Source organism: Hemiscyllium ocellatum, chromosome 1 (genome assembly GCF_020745735.1).
Source record: "Hemiscyllium ocellatum isolate sHemOce1 chromosome 1, sHemOce1.pat.X.cur, whole genome shotgun sequence".
NCBI classification, from domain to species: domain Eukaryota; kingdom Metazoa; phylum Chordata; class Chondrichthyes; order Orectolobiformes; family Hemiscylliidae; genus Hemiscyllium; species Hemiscyllium ocellatum.
The window spans coordinates 9,897,855-9,918,330 of record NC_083401.1 but is presented as its reverse complement, the minus strand read 5'-3'; the positions used below and the strand labels follow the sequence as shown (position 1 = coordinate 9,918,330).

Genomic DNA, 20,476 nt, shown 5'->3' with positions numbered 1-20,476 from the left:
CTGTGTTATCTCTCTGTCTGTGGGAACAGTATAATTTCACACTGTGTTATCTCTCTGTCTTTGGGAACAGTGTAATTTCAGACTGTGTTATCTCTCTGTTTGTGGGAATAGTGTAATTTCACACTGTTATCTCTGTCTGTGGGAACAGTGTAATTTCAGACTGTTATCTCTCACTGGGAGTAGTGTAATTATCTCTCTAGGCACAGTGTAATTAAACATTTATCTGCACCTTCCTTACTCTGTCTCTGAGCTGTGTAGTTACTCTGTCCTCCTTTCCTTCTATCAGAATTGGTGACCGCTTAATTTATATATTCCTACTTTCACTTCCTTGAACTGTGCGTGCTGCTAACTGTTACTTGTGCAACCCAGCCGCCTCAGTCCCTTTTCCAGATTTTGTTTGACGGGGCTGCCATGGATAGCGTTGCTTGTGATTGGATTATAGAGCATGCCAATTCACTACGACTCCCAGGTACCTGTACACTGTTTCACCTCTCTCTCTGGGATCGGACAGACACAGCGCTGGGTTACTGTGGAAGATTGAGGCTCATCTCTCTTTCTGAGGATGATTTCTACACTCACTCGCTGCTCTGCTGCAGATTGTGAGAGTGTTTCCAGCATTGTCTCAAGTCTGATCGGAGAGAGGCTCTTGCTGATAAGTTAAGTCTTATTTATGTCCTGGTTCTGTAAGGCCAGGCCTGTCACTGTCTGAATAGAGTAAGCGGCCATCCCAACTCCTGAACTTAACAGGACAGAGTCAGCACAGGCATATGAAAGAGCAGTCATGCAGTTTATAGAGGGGCTTTATATCAGCGAGAGGAAAATTATTGGAGTAGGATTTACTGAACAGAAATATACTTACCTGGGATAATCAGCATGGTTTTGTTCAGGGGAAGTCTTGTCTCATTATATTGATGGTTTTTTTTATAAGGAAGTGATGGAGGTGACTGATGAGAGATTGCCGGTATGGATATTGTCTACACCGACTAACTAAAGAGTTTGACAAGGTCCGTCATGGCAGGTCACATGGGATCTGTGGTGAGCTGGCTCGGTCCCAGAAGGCAGAGGGTAGTTGTGGAGTGGGTGTTTATCCGACTGGAGATCTGTGACCAGTGGTGTTCCATTGGGATTGGCGCTGGAACCCCTGTTGTTCTTAATATTTACAAGTGATTCAGATGAAAATGTAGGTGGTCTGATTAGTAAGTTTGTAGATGACACAAAAACAGAGTTGTAAACAATGAGGAGGTTTGTCCAAGGGCATAACAGGATATGCATCAGTTGGAAAATTGGGTGGATTAAATGGCAGATGGAGTTTAATCTGGGCAAGAGTGAGGTGATGCATTTTGGGAGATCAAATACGAGAGGAAAGTACACAGTGAATGGAAACCCTTTGGAACATAGTTATGCAGAGGGATCTTGGGGTGCGAGTCCAGAGCTCCCAGAAAGCGACAACACAAGTGGACAGGGTGGCAAAGATGGCATGCTTGCCTTCATCGATCAGGACATAAAGTATAAAAGTTGGCGTGTTATGTTGCAACTGTACAAGACAACAATAAGGCCACTTGAGAGTATTGGGTACAGTTCTGGTCATTGCACTAAAGGAAAGATATTGATTTGATTTGATTTATTATAGTCGCATGCACCTAAGTACTGCCAAAAGTTTTGTTTTGTGAGCAGTAGAGGCAGATCGTAGTGGACAAGGACTATGATCTATGTTGGGCTGGGGTGTACAAAGTTAAAAATCACGCAACACCAGGTTATTGTCCAACAGGTTTAATTGGAAGTACAAGTCCCAAATAAACCTGTTGGACTATATCCTGGTGTTGTGTGATTTTTTAACGTTATTGGAGGCTAGTCAGTCCATCCATCAGTCTAATACAGGGTGGGAAGAAGCTGGTCCTGAACCTGCTGGTGGGTGTGTTCAGGCCTCTCTACCTCCTGCCTGATGGAAGAGGTTGTAGGAGATCATTACCGGGTGGGAGGGGTCTTTGATGATGTTGGCAGCGTTTCCGCGGCAGCGAGCCGTGTAAATGGAGCCCATGGATGGAAGGTTGGCTTCCGTGATGGTCTGGGCTGTGCACACCACCTTCTGTAGTTTCCTACGGTCCTGGGCAGAGCAGTTACAGTACCAGGCCGATATACACCCGGACAGTATGGTCTCAGTGGTGTATCTGTAGAAGTCGGTGAGGGTCCTTATGGACGTGCTGAATTTCCTGAGGTGCCTGAGGAAGAATTGGCATTGGAGGCTTGATGAGGGCTCAGTAGAGGTTTGTTCCTGGACTGGAGTGTATCAGCTGTAAGGAGAGATTGGATAAACTTGGATTGTTTTTGTTAGAGCATCAAAGGCTGAGGGGCTACCTGAGAGAAGTATATACAGAGGCATACAGTCTTGTCCCCAGGGCGGGAGTGTCAAATAATAGGGGGCATGGGTTTAAGGTGAGAGGGGGAACGTTTAAAGGAGATACGTCAGGTAGGTTATTTACAGAGAGGGTGGTAGGTACCACTGTCAATGGAGGTCTTTTAGCAAGTAATACGGACTTTTAAAAGACCATTTAGTAATAGCTATGCCATTGGTTTGTGGGCAGAGTTGAAGCCCATGGAACAATAAGGACAGTGGCATCATGTTTCTGAAGTCGAGGGAGTGACCTGACAAAATTAAACAGAACATGCTAAGAATACTTAGCAAGTGTGAAGAAAGAGAGAGAGAGAGAGAGAGAGAGAGTTCTTGTTTCAGTCTGTGCCCTTCGGTTAGATCTGATTAAACGTACTGAGAGTGATTACTCAGACCAAAAGAGGAAGTTATAATGTGGGATTTCCCAGGGCTCAGGATATGCTTTGCTTGATCCCAAATAATCTGCTCACTGATGCCCAGTCTGTATTCCCCCACTCAGCTCCTGATCTCATTACAGCATTGGTTCAAACATGGACAAGAGCACTGAATTCCAGAGGGGAGGGGAGAGTGTCGCAGGTTCAAGGTGTGAGGTGGGTGGGGGTTTGTGGGGAAGGGGGACGTGTATAAGAGATCTATGAAGCAGTTTTTTTACACAAAGGGTGGTGAGTGTCTGGGACACACTGCCAGAGGAGGGGGTGGAAGCAGCATTCAGGAAACACCTGGACCAATAGGGGGATACGGACAAAATGTGTCAGCACAGGGTTGGAGGGCTGAACGGCCTGTTCCAGTGCTGTATTGTTCTTTCTTTGTTCTTTGAGGTGTGAGTGACAGTCCTGGTCATCCAGGCCACATGTGACATCAAGGAGCCCAGGCAAAACTGGCACCAATGGGTACCAGGGAGGGGGCAAACTCCCCGCAGATTGGAATCATCACTGGCATATTGGAAGATGGTTGGAGGTCAATTAACCCATCTCCAAAGTTCAAGACCTTAGCAATATTCAGATTTGATTAATAAATGGTCAGATCACCCCGTCCACCCAAGTGCTAGGAAATGACCATCACCAATAATAGATATTCTGATGGGTCCTGTCCGAAATGTTGACTCTCCTGCTCCCCTGATGCTGCTTGACCTGCTGTGCTTTTTCCAATGTCACACTTTATCGAGTCTAATTACCGGCCCCTTGACATTCAATGGTTTCCGTGCTGTACCGCTCTGTGACTGTGTGACTCTGAGCTGCCCTTGTCCCGGCAGTAATAACATGGCCAAGAGAGTTGAGTTTCTGGTCAATGGGAAACCCGAGGATGTTGATGATACTTCTTGTTCCTTAATGCTTAAAAAACAAAGTGAAAACATTGCGTTGCTCAGCACATTTACGGGAATGTTCTGCACAGCTTGTTCCTTTTCTTCAGCTTCCTCCTGACACGTGGCCCCTCAGTAACTGTAAATCATGCTGGGCCCACAGCCTAGGGTCTGAGGATGGAGCACAGGGCCTATCTGCAGGCTGACAATGAGGTCCTAACGAGGCAGGAGTTTACTCGTTTAGGAAACCGTCCGGGACAATGTCACTCTGTGACGTTCACTACCCTGTCAGCATCCAATTAGGCACCGTGTCTCAGCGGACAGTGCTCTCCCCCCTTGAACAAGAGGGAGTCAAGCCGTACTTCAGAGACATATGCCGGGTTACTGGAATGATGGGTTTTGAGGGATACGGTCAGGGTGCTGGCAGGTGGGACTAGATTGGGTTGGGATATCTGGTCGGCATGGACGGGTTAGACCGAAGGGTCTGTTTCCGCACTGTACACCTGTATGACTCTACGACTCCATGACTCCAGAGGGAATTTGTTTTATAGGTTTACAAGACTTTGGGTGTCGCTGGCTGGGCCCAGTATTTATTGCATGTCCCTAGTTGCCCCTTGAGAAGGTGGGGGTGAGCTGCCTTCTTGAACTGCTGCAGTCCATGTGCTGAGGGTTGACCCACAATGCCCTGAGAGAGGGAATTCCAGGATTTTGACCCAGCGACAGTGAAGGAACGGCGAGATATTCCCAAGTCAGGATGGTGAGTGGCTTGGAGGGGAACCTACAGGGGGTGGTGTTCCCATGGACCTGCTGCCCTTATCCCTCTGGATGGAGGAGGTCGTGGGTTTGGAAGGTGCTGTCTGAGGATCTTTGGTGAATTCCTGCAGTGCATCTTGTAGATAGTACACACTGCTGCTACTGAGTGTCGGTGGTGGAGGGAGGGGGATATTTGTGGATGTGGCGCTGGGCTGCTTTATCCTGGATGGTGTCGAGCTTCTTGAGTGTTGTTGGGGCTGCCCCCATCCAGGTAAATGGGGAGTATTCCATCACCCTCCTGACTTGTGCCTTGTAGATGGTGAACAGGCTTTGGGGAGTGAGGAGGTGATAGACATTCGATAAAGTGTGACATTGGAAAAAGCACAGCAGGTCCAACCCGTCCATGCCGACCAGATATCCCAACCTAATCTAGTCCCATTTGCCAGCATTTGGCCCATATCCTGCTAAACTCTTCCTATTCATAGACCCATCCAGATGTCTTTTAAATGCTGTCATTGTACCAGCCTCCACCACATCCTCTGGCAGCTCATTCCATACACGTACCACCCTATGTGTGAAAAAGTTGCCCCTTACGCCCCTTTTATATCTTGCCCCTCTCACCATAAACCTATGCCCTCTAGTTCTGGATTCCCCCACCCTGGGGAAAAGACCTTATCTACTTACCCTATCCATGCCCCTCATGATTTTATAAACCTCGATAAGGTCGTGAAGGTGGTGAGAGGTCAGAGAGCACCAACTGACTGGACCACTAGCTATAAGCATTGAGACAGGTATGATGGACAGAATGGCCTCCTCCAGTGCAGTGTGATTCTCTGATTCTCTGTTTTCATCTGTTTCTATGTGCCGCCACTGAAGAGAGTGATCAGCACCTTCACAGTCTCCTGCTGGATGATGGGGAGGTGAGTTAACTGGGAATCAGGAATGTGGGATACGTTGCCCTGAAACGGAAATGGAATGGTTTAATGCTCTCAGCCACTTGTGTGTTTCTGCCTTTGAAAGTACCACGAATGTCCCAGTCTGCAGGGGCAATGCTGTTGTGTTTACATCACTCCATCTAGTACACATTAATACCGGCCATTCACCCCCATTATGTCTCTGTCTACTATCTAATTAATCCCACTCCCCAACACTTCCTCTAAAATCCTGCAAGCTTTCTCGTTAACTTTCCTTTTCCCAATTCCTGATGCAGGCTTTCCCACTACCTTTCCACGTATTGAATCACAGATCAAGGTAAACGCAACTTCAGTTCCCACTGTAAAAAGTGAGGTCTGCAGATGCTGGAGATCAGAGCTGAAAATGTGTTGCTGGTTAAAGCACAGCAGTTCAAGCAGCATCCAAAGAACAGGAAATTTGACGTTTCGGGCAAAAGCCCTTCATCAGGATTCCTGATGAAGGGCTTTTGCCCGAAACGTCGAATTTCCTGTTCCTTGGATGCTGCCTGACCTGCTGCGCTTTAACCAGCAACACATTTTCAGCTTCAGTTCCCACTCCCTGCATTTGAGAATTTCAATTCTTTGCTTTGCTAAATTTGGAAATTAAAAGGGTCGTTTCGGTAAAAGTACTCCTGAAGTTATAGATTATCCATCGGCTCCAACCTCATGTGCTTGAGTGAAAGAATTTTATTACATCGTTACCTAGTCTGGGGGTTACCCTTGACTGTATTCCCAAAGCTCACTATCAGCAGGCTGCCCACTTCCCATCGGGCCCAGTCTCACCTGGAGGTCTCTATGTGATGACCAGCCTCCTGATGTTTTGCTCCTTGGGGACCAAGCCGGTGGTCTAACATGGAGGACAACACAGGCCTCAGGCCTGCTCAGGTGTATGGATTGTTCGCGACACCTCTGATGGTCCCTGAACTGGGCTCGCAGTGATTCCAAACTAAAGTGACAAGGTGACGCCTTGAAATCAGACCGTTACCTCATATTCCTCTGGAACCTGAAAGGTGCAGGCATGAAAAAAAATTAGATCAAACCACGTAATAAACAGAGACTACGCTGGAGGAACTCAGCAGGTCTGAGGCTGTGGAGACACCGTGTGAATGATTCCAGTCCAGAATCGAAGGAAATAAAGTAGCATTTGGAAATGGAGGTCCTCCATTCTCCAAGGTACAGACAGGGTGGGAATAGTGTGTCTCATTCACAAGGATTACTGACACAATGAACTTCCAATAAGCACAAAGTTAGGACAGGAGTGAGCCTCCCAGGCTCAGGAGGCTAGACATTGGATTGTCAAGAGACGAATGTGAGTGCACTAAAGCAGAGTTATTGTACAAGGAAGCCTTGTTTCAGTGTGAGAGATGGGGGATTAGGAACCTGGTTTCAGTGTGAGAGATAAAGGATTAGGAACCTGGTTTCAGTGTGAGAGATGGGGGATTAGGAACCTGGTTTCAGTGTGAGAGATAAAGGATTAGGAACCTGGTTTCAGTGTGAGAGATAAAGGATTAGGAACCTGGTTTCAGTGTGAGAGATGGGGGATTAGGAACCTGGTTTCAGTGTGAGAGATGGGGGATTAGGAACCTGGTTTCAGTCCAGTGACTATTTTTCTAAATTGGTTTTTTTTTGTTATTAAACATTATCTAGTTCTTGAATTCTCACATTGAGACCATTTATTGACATCCTAACTCTCATATGGAAGTGGGTTTCTTGTGAATTGTATGAGTCAGGGTATTTGTAAACTGCTTTGATGTGAGAGTCAGATTGTCAGAAATTTGTGTTTCAGTGTGAAAGTACTTTACTAAAAAATGGTTTTCTAGTGAGAGTGGGGTTATTAGGAAACTTGTCATTGTTGGTGTTAGTGTATTATAAAACTCGGAGGGTTAGGGAAGTGAAACCTCTGTTTTGATGTGCGCGTTATACAATTCAGTACAGCACAGGAGCAGGCTTTTCAGCCCATCAAGCCTGCACCGATCCCTAATCCTTATGTAGACCCAACACCCCGCGCTGGCCTATTACCTGCCCTCGACCTCTTCATTTCCAACTGCCCCCGGGGCATTAACCGCCTCAACCTGTCTACCTCCCTCCCCCACTCCAACCTCTCACCCTCACAACGCGCAGCCCTCCAATCCCTCTGCTCCAATCCCAACCTCACCATCAAGCCAGCAGATAAAGGGTAGTCTGGCGTACTGACCTCTACACCGCTGAAGCCAAACGCCAACTCAAGGACACCTCTTCCTCCCGCCCCCTCGACCATGACCCCCAACCCCCCATCACCAAACCATCTTCTTCCAGACCATATAGAACCTCATCACCTCAGGAGATCTCCCACCCACAGCTTCCAATCTCACAGTCCAGGAACCCTGCACTGCCCCGTTCTACCTCCCTCCCAAGATCCACAAGCCTGACCACCCTGGCCGACCCATTGTCTCAGCACGCTCCTGCCCCACTGAACTCATCTCTACCTACCTCGACACTGTCCTATCCCCCCAGTCCAGGAACTCCCCACATACGTTTGAGACACCACCCACGCCCTCCACCTCCTCCAAGACTTCCTTTTCCCCGGCCCCCAACGCCTCATCTTCACCATGGATATCCAATCCCTCTACACCTCCATCTGCCATGACCAGGGCTTCCAAACCCTCCGTTTCTTCCTCTCCTGACGTCCTCAACAGTCCCCTTCCACCAACACTCTCATTTGTTTGGCCGAACTGGTCCTCACCCTTAACAATTTCTCCTTCAAATCCTCCCACTTACTCCAGACCAAAGGGGTAGCCATGGGCACACGTATGGGCCCCAGCTATGCCTGTCTCTTTGTTGGCTACGTAGAACAGTTGATCTTCCGTAATTACACCGGCACCACTCCCCACCTCTTCCTCCGTTACATTGATGGCTGCATTGGCGCCACCTCGTGCTCCCGCGAGGAGGTTGAGCAATTCATCAACTTCACCAACACATTCCACCCTGACCTTAAATTTACCTGGACCATCTCTGACACCTCCCTCCCCTTCCTGGACCTCTCCATCTCCATTAATGACAACCGGCTTGACACTGACATCTTTTACAAACCCACCTCTTCCCACCCTACCTCCTGCAAAATGCCATCCCATATTCCCAATTCCTCCGCCTCCGCCGTATCTGCTCCCAGGAGGACCAGTTCCACCACAGAACACACCAGATGGCCTCCTTCTTTAGAGACTGCAATTTCCCCTTCCCACGTGGCTAAAGATGCCCTCCAACGCATCTCGTCTACATCCCACACCTCCGCCCTCAGACCCCACCCCTCCAACCATAACAAGGACAGATCCCCTGGTGCTCACCTTCCACCCTACAAACCTTCACATAAATCAAATCATCCGCCGACATTTCTGCCACCTCCAAACAGACCCCACCACCAGGGATATATTTCCCTCCCTACCCCTTTCCGCCTTCCGCAAAGACCGTTCCCTCCGTGACTACCTCGTCAGGTCCAAGCCCCCCTACAACCCACCCTCCCATCCTGGCACCTTCCCCTGCCACCGCAGGAACTGTAAAAACCTGCGCCCACACCTCCTCCCTCACCTCCATCCAAGGCCCTAAAGGAGCCTTCCACATCCAAAGTTTTACCTGCACATCCAATAATATAATTTATTGTATCCGTTGCTCCCGATGCGGTCTCCTCTACATTGGGGAGGCTGGACGCCTCCGTGCAGAGTGCTTTAGGGAATATCTCTGGGATACCCGCACCAATCAACCACACCGCCCTGTGGCCCAACATTTCAACTCCCCCTCCCACTCTGCTGAGGATATGCAGGTCCTGGGCCTCCTCCACCACCACCCGATGCCTGTAGGAAGAACGTCTCATCTTCTGTCTCGGAACACTCCAACCCCAGGGCATCAATGTGGACTTCACCAGTTTCCTCATTTCCCCAACCCCACCCCAGATCCAAACTTCCAGCTCAGCACTGTCCCCATGACCTGTCCTACCTGCCAATCTCCCTTCCCACCTATCCGCGCCACCCTCCCCTCTGACCTATCACCTCCATCCCCATCCACCAATTGTACTCTTTGCTACCTTCTCCCCAACCCCAACCCCATTTCTCTCTCCACCCTGGAGGCTCCCTGCCTCTATTTCCGAAGAAGGGCTTTTGCCCGAAACGTCGATTTTCCTGCTCCTTGGATGCTGCCTGACCTGCTGTGCTTTTCCAGCGACACTCTAACCTAAACCCCGCTACATATTGCCCATGTGCGGTTTCAATCCCTCAGTTTGCCCTTGTTCATGTGTCTATCAAAATATGCCTTAAAATGTTGCTGATGTGCTTCCACCTCCACCACTGACAGTGCATTCCTGGCACCCATCACCCTCTGGGGGAAAAACATTGCCCCCACTCCTCTCACAAACTGTCCCCCTCTCACCTTAAACCTGTGCCCTCTTGTCATTGATGTTTCTATCCTGGGAAAAGCCTCTGACTATCCATGCTATCTATGCCTCTGATAATTTCGTAGACCTCTACCTGGTCATCCCTCAGCCTCTGTTTTTCCAGTTCAAACAGTCCGAGTTTATCCAATCTCTCCTCATAACTAAATCCTCCAGACCAGGCAACATTCTGGTCAAACCTCTCTGCACCCTCTCCGAAGTCTCCGTATCCTTCTGGTAACGACGCGATCAGAACTGGATGCAATATTCCAAATGTGGCCGAACTAAAGTTGTATACAGCTGTAACATAACTCGCCAACCTTTATATTCGATGCCCCAGCTGACGAACACAAGCATGCCGCATGCCTCTTGAACACCTTATCCAACTGTGTCTTCACTTTCAGGGATCTGTGGACCTGTGCGTCCGGATCCCTCTATGTCTCAATGCCCCTCAGCGTTCTGCCAATTATTAATCACACAACACCAGGTTATAGTCCAACAGGTTTAATTGGAAGCAGGTGATTGTGGAGGGCTCAATTGTAACAGAATTTATAACAAAAATTTGCAGTGTGATGTAACTGAAATTATACATTGAAAAATTGATTGTCTGTTAAACCTTTCATCTGTTAGAATACAGTGATAGTTTCATTTCTTTCATCTGTAAATCACAAAACCTTTTTTTAAAGTTGCATTCTCGGGTTAGCTGTTAACAATGGTGATAGCTAGGCAATATGTTGAAGGTGTTAGTCCCTTGTGTTCTCTGTCTACGACCTGATGTTTAGATTGTTATCTCACTTTTTAGATTAGAATCAGAGATTTACATAAATTCATGCAGTTTTTGAGCTCAGTTCTACATGAATGGATGCAGTTTTTGAGCAAAGTACAACGTAACTCTGCAAGTACAAATTCACCCCGCAAAATATATGTGTGCATGTGGGTCTTTGTCTGTCTGTGTGTGTGTCTGTCTGGGGTGGGGGTTGTGAGTGTGAGAATGTGTGAGTGTGAGTGTGAGTGTGAGTGCGTGTGCGTGATGTGAGTGTAGAGTGTCTTAAGTCTGTGAGGGGGTGCATGTGAGAGTGTGGGAGTGTGTGTGTCTGTAAGGGTGTGTGTGGGTGTCTGTGTGCACGTTTGTGTGTACCTGTGTCTGTGTGTATGTGAGAGAGTTTTGTGTGTAGGAATATCTGTGTGTGTATAGTTCAATGGTGGTCACCTGTAATGTGACATGAACCCAAGATCCCAGTTGAGGCCCTCCCTATGGGTACCGAACTTAGCTATCAGCCTCTGCTCGGCCACCTTTCTCTGCTGCCTGTCCCGAAGTCCACCTTGGAGGATGGTCACCCGAAGGTCCGAGGCTGAATGCCCTGGACCACTGAAGTGTTCCCCAACTGGGAGGGAACCCTCCCGTCTGTTGATTGTTGTGCTGTGCCCATTCATCCGTTGTCGTAGCCTTTGCTCGGATTCCCCAATGTACCATGCCTCCAGGCATCCTTGCCTGCAACATATAAGGTAGACAACGTTGGCTGAGTCACATGAGTACCTGCCATGTACAAGGTAGGAGGTGTCCCCATGAGTAATGGTGGTATCTATGTCCACACTCTGACACGTCTTGCAGCATCTACCGTGACAGGGTTGTATGGTGTTTTCCTGAGAGCCAGGCAGCTTGCTACGAACAATGATCTGTTTGAGGTTTGGCAGTTGTTTAAAGGCAAGTAGTGGAGGTGTGGGGAAGGTCTTGGTGAGGTGCTCATCCTCATTGATAATGTGTTGCAGGTCTCGAAGAACATGGCATAATTTTTCAGCTCCTAGGAAATACTGAACAACGAAGGGTACCCTGTCGGTGCAGCACGTGTCTGTCTCCTGAGGAGGTCATTACGGTTCCTTGCTGTGGCACGTCGGAACTGGCGGTCGATGAGTTGAGCATCGTACCCCGTTCTTGTGAGGGCATCCTTGAGTACTTCCAGGTGTCCGTCACATTCCTTCTCATCTGAGCAGATCCGGTGTATGCGTAGGGCTTGTCCATAGGGGATGGCTGTTTTAATATGTTTTGGGTGGAAGCTGGAGAAGTGTAGCATTGTGAGGTTGTCTGTGGGTTTGCGGTAGAGTGTGGTGCTGAGGTGTCCATCCTTGATGGAGACGCATGTGTCCAAGAATGAGACAGACAGTTGAGAGTAGTCCATGGTGAGTCTCTTGGTGGGATGAAACTTGTTGATGTCACTGTGTAGTTTTATCAGTGACTCCTCGCCATGGGTCCAGAGGAAGAAAATGTCGTCAATGTACCTGGTGTACAATGTTGGTTGGAGATCCTGCACAGAGAAGAAGTCTTGTTCAAACCTATGCATAAAAATGTTGGCATATTGGGGTGCAAATTTGGTCCCCATGGCTGTTCCGTGTGTCTGGATGAAGAACTGGTTGTCAAAGGTGAAGACGTTGTGATCGAGGATAAAGTGGAGGAGTTGTAGGATGGTGTTTGGAGACTGGCAGTTGTTGGTGTTGAGTACTGAGGCTGTTGCTGCGATGCTATCATTGTGGGGGATGCTGGTGTAGAGTGCAGAAATGTCCATTGTGACGAGGAATGTTCTGGGTTCGACTGGTCAATGGGTGCTGAGCTTCTGTAAGAAATCCATAGTGTCGCGATCTCCATTTTACCCTTTTACCGCTACTCTGTCTTCAAAGACCAAGCCAGCTCTGGATCCATCTAGTCAAGATTAGAGTGTTGCTGGAAAAGCACAGCAGGTTAGGCAGCATCCGAGGAGCAGGAAAATCGATGTTTCTCACACTGTAACAGGTTTCTAATTCCCTAACTCTCACACCGAAGCCTCATTCCTGATGAAGGGCTTTTGACCAAAACATTGATTGCCCTGCTCCTCGGATGCTGCCTGACCTGCTGTGCTTTTCCAGCACCACTCTAATCTTGAGCCTGATCTGCAGTCCTCACTTACGCCTCTGGATCTGTCTAGCCGGCTCAAACCCGGATCCCATGGGACTTCACTTTTTGTACCAGCCTGCCAAGAGGTACCTTATCAAACACTTAATTAAAGTCCCTGTGGACAACATCCACTGCCCTTCCCTCATCAATCATTCTTGTCACCCACCCTCAAAAAACTCCAAAAAGTTGGACAGACATGGCCTTCCCTGTGCAAACGCACCCTGGCTATTATTAACAAATCCCTTCACTTCCAAATGTGAATAAATCCTGTCTCTAGTATCTTCTCCAATAGCTTCCCCACCTTGGCGACAAGTTCACTGGCCAATAATCACCTGAAAAGGAAAGGAATTAGTTAAGGAATTAGAATACTGTTTCAGGTCCATTGAATCTTTCCTTTATTCGTTTATATTAACCATTTTTTAATTCCCTAACTCGCACACTGAATCACAGGTTTCTAATTCCCTAATTCTCACAATGAATCACAGGTTTCTAATTCCCTAACTCCCATTCGGAATCACAGGTTTCTAATTCCCTAACTCGCACACTGAATCACAGGTTTCTAATTCCCTTATTCTCACTCAGAAACCTGTGATTCCGAGTGAGAGTTAGGGAATTAGAAACCTGTGATTCAGTGAAATTTAGGGAATTAGAAACCTGTGATTCCAATTCCCTAACTCTCACTCTGAAATCACAGGTTTCTAATTCCCTGACTCTCACTCTGAATCACAGGTTTCTAATTCCCTGACTCTCACTCTGACTCACAGGTTTCTAATTCCCTAACTCTCACTCTGAATCACAGGTTTCTAATTCCCTGACTCTCACTCTGACTCACAGGTTTCTAATTCCCTAACTCTCACTCTGACTCACAGGTTTCTAATTCCCTAACTCTCACTCTGACTCACAGGTTTCTAATTCCCTAACTCTCAAACTGAAACGCAAGTTTCTAATTCCCTTTCGTTCAAACTGAAACAGTTTTTTAAATTCCCTAACAATAAACTAAACAGTTGGTTTCTAATCTTAACTCGAACACTTTTCTAATAGCCCTACTCCAACAGCAACACCATTTTCTAACAGCCCAACTTTCTCTTTGAAACAGCTTTCTCATCGTTTTGTAAATGTACTCACATCATCTCTATCTTCTGGCAGCTCATTCCAGGCAAGCAACAAGCTTTGTGTGACAAGTTATGTCTTTCCCCTCTCACCTTAAACCTATGCCCTCTAGTTTTGGACCCACCCACCCATGGAAAAAGACTTTGGCTATTCACCATGATTTAATCAAGCTCAGACAATCAAGATTAGCCTTGCCCCAGTTTAGAACTTTAACTTACACAGCAGCTCTGTCCCTTTCCATCACAATTTTAAAACTAATAGAATTATGGTCACTGGTCCCAAAGTGCTCCCCCACTGACACCTCAGTCACTTGCCCTGCTTTATTTCTCAAGAGTACGTCAGGTTTAACCCTTCTCTCGTAAGGCCATCTACATCTTGATTGAGAAATTTTTCCTGAACACACTTAACCAATTCCTCTCTGCCCATGCCCTCAATCCTATGGCAGTCCCATTCCATGTTTGGAAAGTGAAAATCCCCTACTCTTACACCCTATTATTCTTCCAGCTATCTGTAATTTTTTGACATGTTTGCTCCTCAATTTGCTGCTGACTATTGTGGGGCCTATAGTACAATCCCATCAAAGTGATCACCCCCTTTCTTATTTCTCAGTTCCATCCAGGTAGCTTCATGGAATAATAGCCCAGGAATATCCTCTCTGCCGTGATCTCTTCTCTAATCATAAACGCCACTCCCCCTCCTGTTTTCCCTCCCCCTCCAGCCTTCCTTTCACATCTGTATCCAGGAATGTCTGTGTGTGTTTCTGTGCGTGTGTGGCTAGGTGTGTCTGTGTGTGTGTTTCTGCCTATGTGTGCTTGTGTGTGTTTCTGTGCATGTGTGTCTCTGTATGAGTTCCTGTTCATGTGTGTCTGTGTGTTTCTATGCATGTCTGTGTGTGTGTTTCTGTGCATGTGTGTCTGTGTGTGTGTCTCTGTTCATGCATGTCTGTGTGTGTTTCTGCGTGTGTATGTGCGTTTCTGTGCATGTGTTTCTGTGTGTATTTGTGTGTGTGTCTGTGTGTGTTTCTGTGTGTGTGTCTCTGTTAATATGTGTCTGTGTGTGAATCTGTGTGTCTGTGTGTGTTTCTATGTGTGTGTCTCTGTTCATGCATGTCTGTGTGTGTGTGTTTCTGTATGTGTGTGTGTGTCTCTGTGTGTCTCAGAGTGAGTGGGGGTGGGGAAAGGAGAGAAATCACATGATGGAAACCATTTTTAACCAGCATATTGAGTTCCTCATAGTTTGTTATTAAAAATAGATGTTCTCAGTACGGAGTTTGAGAGGAAAGAACATTAATGATTGAGTCAGATATTAGGGGTGGCTTTTGTTGAGAAGGATTAAGACAGATTCTGGATGAGTGGGGGGAAGGGCCAGGGTTACAGGGAGAAGGCTCTTGAGAAACTTATCAGCCATGATTGAATGGTGGAGCAGAATCGTTTTTTAGATTAGATTAGTTACAGTGTGGAAACAGGCCCTTCGGCCCAACAAGTCCACACCGACCCATCGAAGCCCATTCCCCTACATTTACCACTTCACCCAACACTACGGGCAATTTAGCATGGCCAATTCACCTGACCCGCACATCTTTGGACTGTGGGAGGAAACCGGAGCACCCGGAGGAAACCCACGCAGACACGGGGAGAACGTGCAAACTCCACACAGTCAGTCGCCTGAGGCGGGAATTGAACCTGGGTCTCTGGCGCTGTGAGGCAGCAGTGCTAACCACTGTGCCTCCGTGCCGCCCACAATGGGCGATGGGCTGAATGACCTACTTTTGTTCCTGTACCTTATGGTTTTATGGAGAGAATCATTGTGAGGATCAAGAAAGCAATTTTATTTGCTATTTTCCTTTTCAGGATGAGTACAGAACCCAGCCCTTGGAGATGAATGAGTCAGAGATGGTGCGGAAAGAGCTGGAACAGAGTGAGTTTCTGATCCCGATGTTAGAAACGCCACGTGTGTGTCAGGGACTTGTGACGTTTTCAGTCATTAATGGAGGGGGGATATCAGGATTAAACCAAACTGGGCCACAGAGGGGAGGGTGGGAAGATAGGACAGGTCAAGTGAGGGGAAGAGACATGGTCAGAGGGTCAGTGTGCCATCAGCTGGCAACAGATGGAGAGAACGTCAGACAGAGGAGAGAAAGAAAGAGAGACAGAGAGATAGGGAGAGAAAGGAGACAAGATCAGACTTGACCAGCAGCAAGAGGATCAGACTGGACAGAGAGAGTGAGAGAGAGAGAGAGAGAGAGTGTCAGACTGGACAGAGAGAGTGAGAGAGAGAGAGAGAGAGAGGGTCAGACTGGACAGAGAGAGAGAGAGAGAGAGGGGGTCAGACTGGACAGAGAGAGTGAGAGAGACAGAGAGAGAGAGGATCAGACTGGACAGAGAGAGAGAGAGAGAGAGAGAGAGAGGGTCAGACTGGACAGAGAGAGAGACAGAGGGTCAGACTGGACAGACAGAGAGGGAGAGAGAGAGAGAGAGAAGATCAGACTGGACAGACAGAGAGAGAGAGAGAGAGGATCAGACTGGACAGAGAGAGAGAGAGAGAGAGGGTCAGACTGGACAGAGAGAGAGAGAGAGGGTCAGACTGGACAGAGAGAGATAGAGAGAGAGAGAGAGGGTCAGACTGGACAGAGAGAGAGAGAGAGAGGGTCAGACTGGACAGAGAGAGAGAGAGAGAGAGGGTCAGACTGGACAGACAGAGAGAGAGGGTCAGACTGGACAGATGGAGAGAGAGAGAGAGAGGGTCAGACTGGACAGACAGAGAGAGAGGGTCAGACTGGACAGATGGAGAGAGAGAGAGGGTCAGACTGGACAGACAGAGAGAGAGGGGGGGTCAGACTGGACAGAGTGAGAGAGACAGACAGAGAGAGACAGAGAGGTCAGACTGGGCAGAGAGAGAAAGAGAGAGAGAGAGAAAGAGAGGGTCAGACTGGATGGAAAAAGAGAGAGAGGGTCAGACTGGATGAGGAGAGAGAGAGAGAAAGAAAGAGACAGAGAGAGAGTCAGGCTGGACAGAGAGAGAAAGAGAGAGAGGGTCAGACTGGATGGGGGGGAGAGAGAGAGGATCAGACTGGAAGGGGAGAGACAGAGAGAGACAGAGAGAGACAGAGAAGGTCAGACTGGACAGAGAGAGAAAGAGAGAGAGAGAGAGGGTCAGACTGGACGGAGAGGGGGAGAGAGACAGACAGACAGACAAACAGAGAGGGTCAGACTGGACGGAGGGAGACAGGATCACGTTTAGTTTCCTGAATTCTAGCTATTGGACTGATGTTGATATCCGCCACAAGATCACCTGTCCTCCACACACATCATCTATTGCATCCGCTGCACCTGATGTGGCCTCCTCTACTTTGGGGAGACAGGCCGCTTACTTGCGGAATGCTTCAGAGAATACCTCAGGGACGCCCGGACCAACCAACCCAACCACCCCGTGGCTCAACACTTTAACTCTCCCTCCCACTCCACCGAGGACATGCAGGTCCTTGGACTCCTCCATCAGCAGAACATAACAACACGACGGCTGGAGGAGGAGCGCCTCATCTTCCGCCTGGGAACCCTCCAACCACAAGGGATGAACTCAGATTTCTCCAGTTTCCTCATTTCCCCTCCCCCCACCTTGTCTCAGTCGGTTCCCTCAACTCAGCACCGCCCTCCTAACCTGCAATCTTCTTCCTGACCTCTCCGCCCCCACCCCACTCCGGCCTATCACCCTCACCTTGACCTCCTTCCACCTATCACATCTCCATCGCCCCTCCCCCAAGTCCCTCCTCCCTACCTTTTATCTTAGCCTGCCTGGCACACTCTCCTCATTCCTGATGAAGGGCTTATGCCCGAAACGTCGAATTTCCTGTTCCTTGGATGCTGCCTGACCTGCTGTGCTTTAACCAGCAACACATTTTCAACTGTGATCTCCAGCATCTGCAGACCTCACTTTTTACTTGATAACCAACATGCCCCATCACGCGACCACAGTGATTCTGATTTATTTTCCCATCTCAGATCGATTGCCTCCCACATCCTGCTCTTCAGAACCTGCAGGGGTCCCACATGCCACCAACCTGACCCTTTCAGGGTGATCCCCCAGGTCTTGGTTTCTCCACAAGGAGGCCCCATTTCTCCAGCTCTCCCCGAACCTGTTTGTACATGGTTCTAGCAGCACAGGATTCTGAATAAAACACTGACTGAGCGGTCAGTTTAAACCCTACTGTCTCCGTTTGAGAATTCGGTAATGACGGTTACACCACAGTAAAAGTGATCATGATTCTGGCAGCTGTCAAAAAACCCATTTAGGTCACCCAGTCCTCCAATCAGGGGAAATATAGAGTAATAGGGGAGGGGAATGGGTCTGGGTGGGATTCTCGGTGTGGACTTGTCGGGCCGAAGGGCCTGTTTCCACACCGTCGAGATTCTAATTCCAATTCTAATGAGAAGGTTTAGTCTCCTTATCCAGTCTGCCCGACAGAGCAAGGCAGGGAGCTGAGTGACTGGAATACTATTACAGAGCTCTGGGGTCGTGTCTTTGTGTGACCCTGTCCACCAGCTGCTGAGGGTCAACGTGGAGGTGCAGACGGCGATGAAGAAGGGAAATGGTATATCGGCCTTGATAGAGAGAGGGTTCGAATACAGGAACAATTCTCCAGGTCCTGAGGAAGGGCTGTCGCCCGAAATGTCGATCTTCCTGCTCCTCGGGTGCTGCCTGACCTGCTGTGCGTTTCCAGCAACACTCTCTGGAACAATCCTGCAGAGCCTTAGTGAGAGCACACCTGGAGTATTGTGTGCAGGTTTGGTGGTGTCTTTATCTGAGGAAAGACATTCTGGTTGGGGACGTTTCACTAATGGCATCACTAGCTTCATCTTTCTCCCCAGCCCCATCCCCCCATTTATCTCTCCACCCTGCAGGCACCCTGCCTCTATTCCTGATGAAGGACTTTTACCCAAAACATCAATGTTCCTGCTCCTCGGATGCTGCCTGAACTGCTGTGCTTTTCCAGCACCACTCTACTCCAGAACCAGGAAAGAGCAGTAAATGCCAGCCTTGCCAATCTGAGAGTGGGCAGAAAGAAAATTCAAAACACCTTAATCACTCCTCAACCTTTACCCAGCCTGGTCGTAACACAGTAATCCATAGACCCAGCTTCTGGGGAATGGATTCAAATCTTTCTATGGTATGGGATGAAACTTGAACTCAATAAAAAGCTAGTTTAATGTTGAAAAATCCCATTTGGTTCACCAATGTCCTTCAGGGAAGGAAACTGCCATCATTACCTGGTCTGCTTTACGTGTGACTCTAGACCCACAGTCCGGTGGTTAACTCTAAACACCAAGTCAGTCTCACACACAGACACACATGCATGCATGCACACAGACACACACATATACACAAACACACACACACTCTCTCTATCTCTCTCTGATACACACACAACCCCCACACACAAACACAGACACACACACAGACACACACAGACACAAACACATATGCACACTCTCTCACACACATCCCGCACACCCCACACACACAGACACAAACACACTCTCTCACACACACACAAACACATACATATATACACATTCACACATACTCCACACACGCACACGAGCACACACACACAAACACCAAGTCAGTCTCACACACAGACACACATGCATACACACCCCACACACCCCACACACACAGACACAACCACACTCTCTCTCTATCTCTCTCTCTGATACACACACAACCCCCACACACAAACACAGACACACACACAGACACAAACACACATGCACACTCTCTCACACACACCCCACACACACAGACACAAACACACTCTCTCTCACACACACAAACACACACATATATACACATTCACACACACTCCACACACGCACGCGAGCACACACACACACAAATACACAAGCAGACTCACAGAAACACACACACACTTTCACTCACACACACACACTTTCACACACACACACTTTCACACTCGTGCACACACACACACACACACACACACACACACACACACACACACCCTGAACGAATTTTAACCTACTCGGAAGTATCCCTCTGATAATGTACCCTCTGCAGTGTAATCCTGGTGCAGTCTCCTTCCTAATACACTATCCTGTCTTTTACAGCTTCCATGGACCTGATTGCACAGCTGGAGGAGCTGGAGACACAGCTGGAGATCGAAAAAGCTTGCCGTGAGAATGCAGAAGTATTTGCTGTTAAGGTGCATTTTGGTTTGAGGAGGGTCAGCAGAAATTAGACAACTCTAAAACTAGCATTGCAGTACAGAGGGCTCTGTACACGCAGGTATCTTTGAAGGTAGGGGGAGGTAGTTATCAAACATTGGCTCAGTTGATCGGCGTATAGATTAGGCAAGAAGCTACATTAAACTGGATGTGACGGCCCAGTGGTATTATACCAAGACTGTGAATCCAGAGACCCAGGTAATGTCCTGGGGACCTGGGTTTGAATCCCACCACGGCAGATTTTAATCCAATTAAAACAAAAATCTGGAATTAAGAGTCTATGGATGACCATGAATCAATTATTGAGGAAAAACAAAATCCATCTGGCTAACTCAGGAAGGAAACTGCCATTCTTGCCTAGTCTGGCCTACACGTGACTCCAGACCCACAGCAACGTAGTTGGCTCT

At 48.1% G+C, this 20,476-nt stretch overlaps 1 protein-coding gene across 3 annotated transcripts in view; it reads left to right on the top strand.

Annotated features, from left to right (window-relative positions):
• Nucleotides 1–395: 395 nt before the first annotated feature.
• Nucleotides 396–20,476, top strand: part of shtn2 (shootin 2) — a 67,560-nt gene continuing 47,479 nt past the window's right edge. For all 3 annotated transcript variants that reach the window (XM_060828052.1, XM_060828047.1, XM_060828037.1), the window contains exons 1-4: nucleotides 396–469; nucleotides 5,319–5,362; nucleotides 15,678–15,744; nucleotides 19,953–20,047. In XM_060828052.1, coding sequence (XP_060684035.1) covers nucleotides 412–469; nucleotides 5,319–5,362; nucleotides 15,678–15,744; nucleotides 19,953–20,047 — 264 coding nt within the window. In that variant the 5' untranslated portion in view covers nucleotides 396–411. The remainder of the gene's footprint in view (nucleotides 470–5,318; nucleotides 5,363–15,677; nucleotides 15,745–19,952; nucleotides 20,048–20,476) is intronic.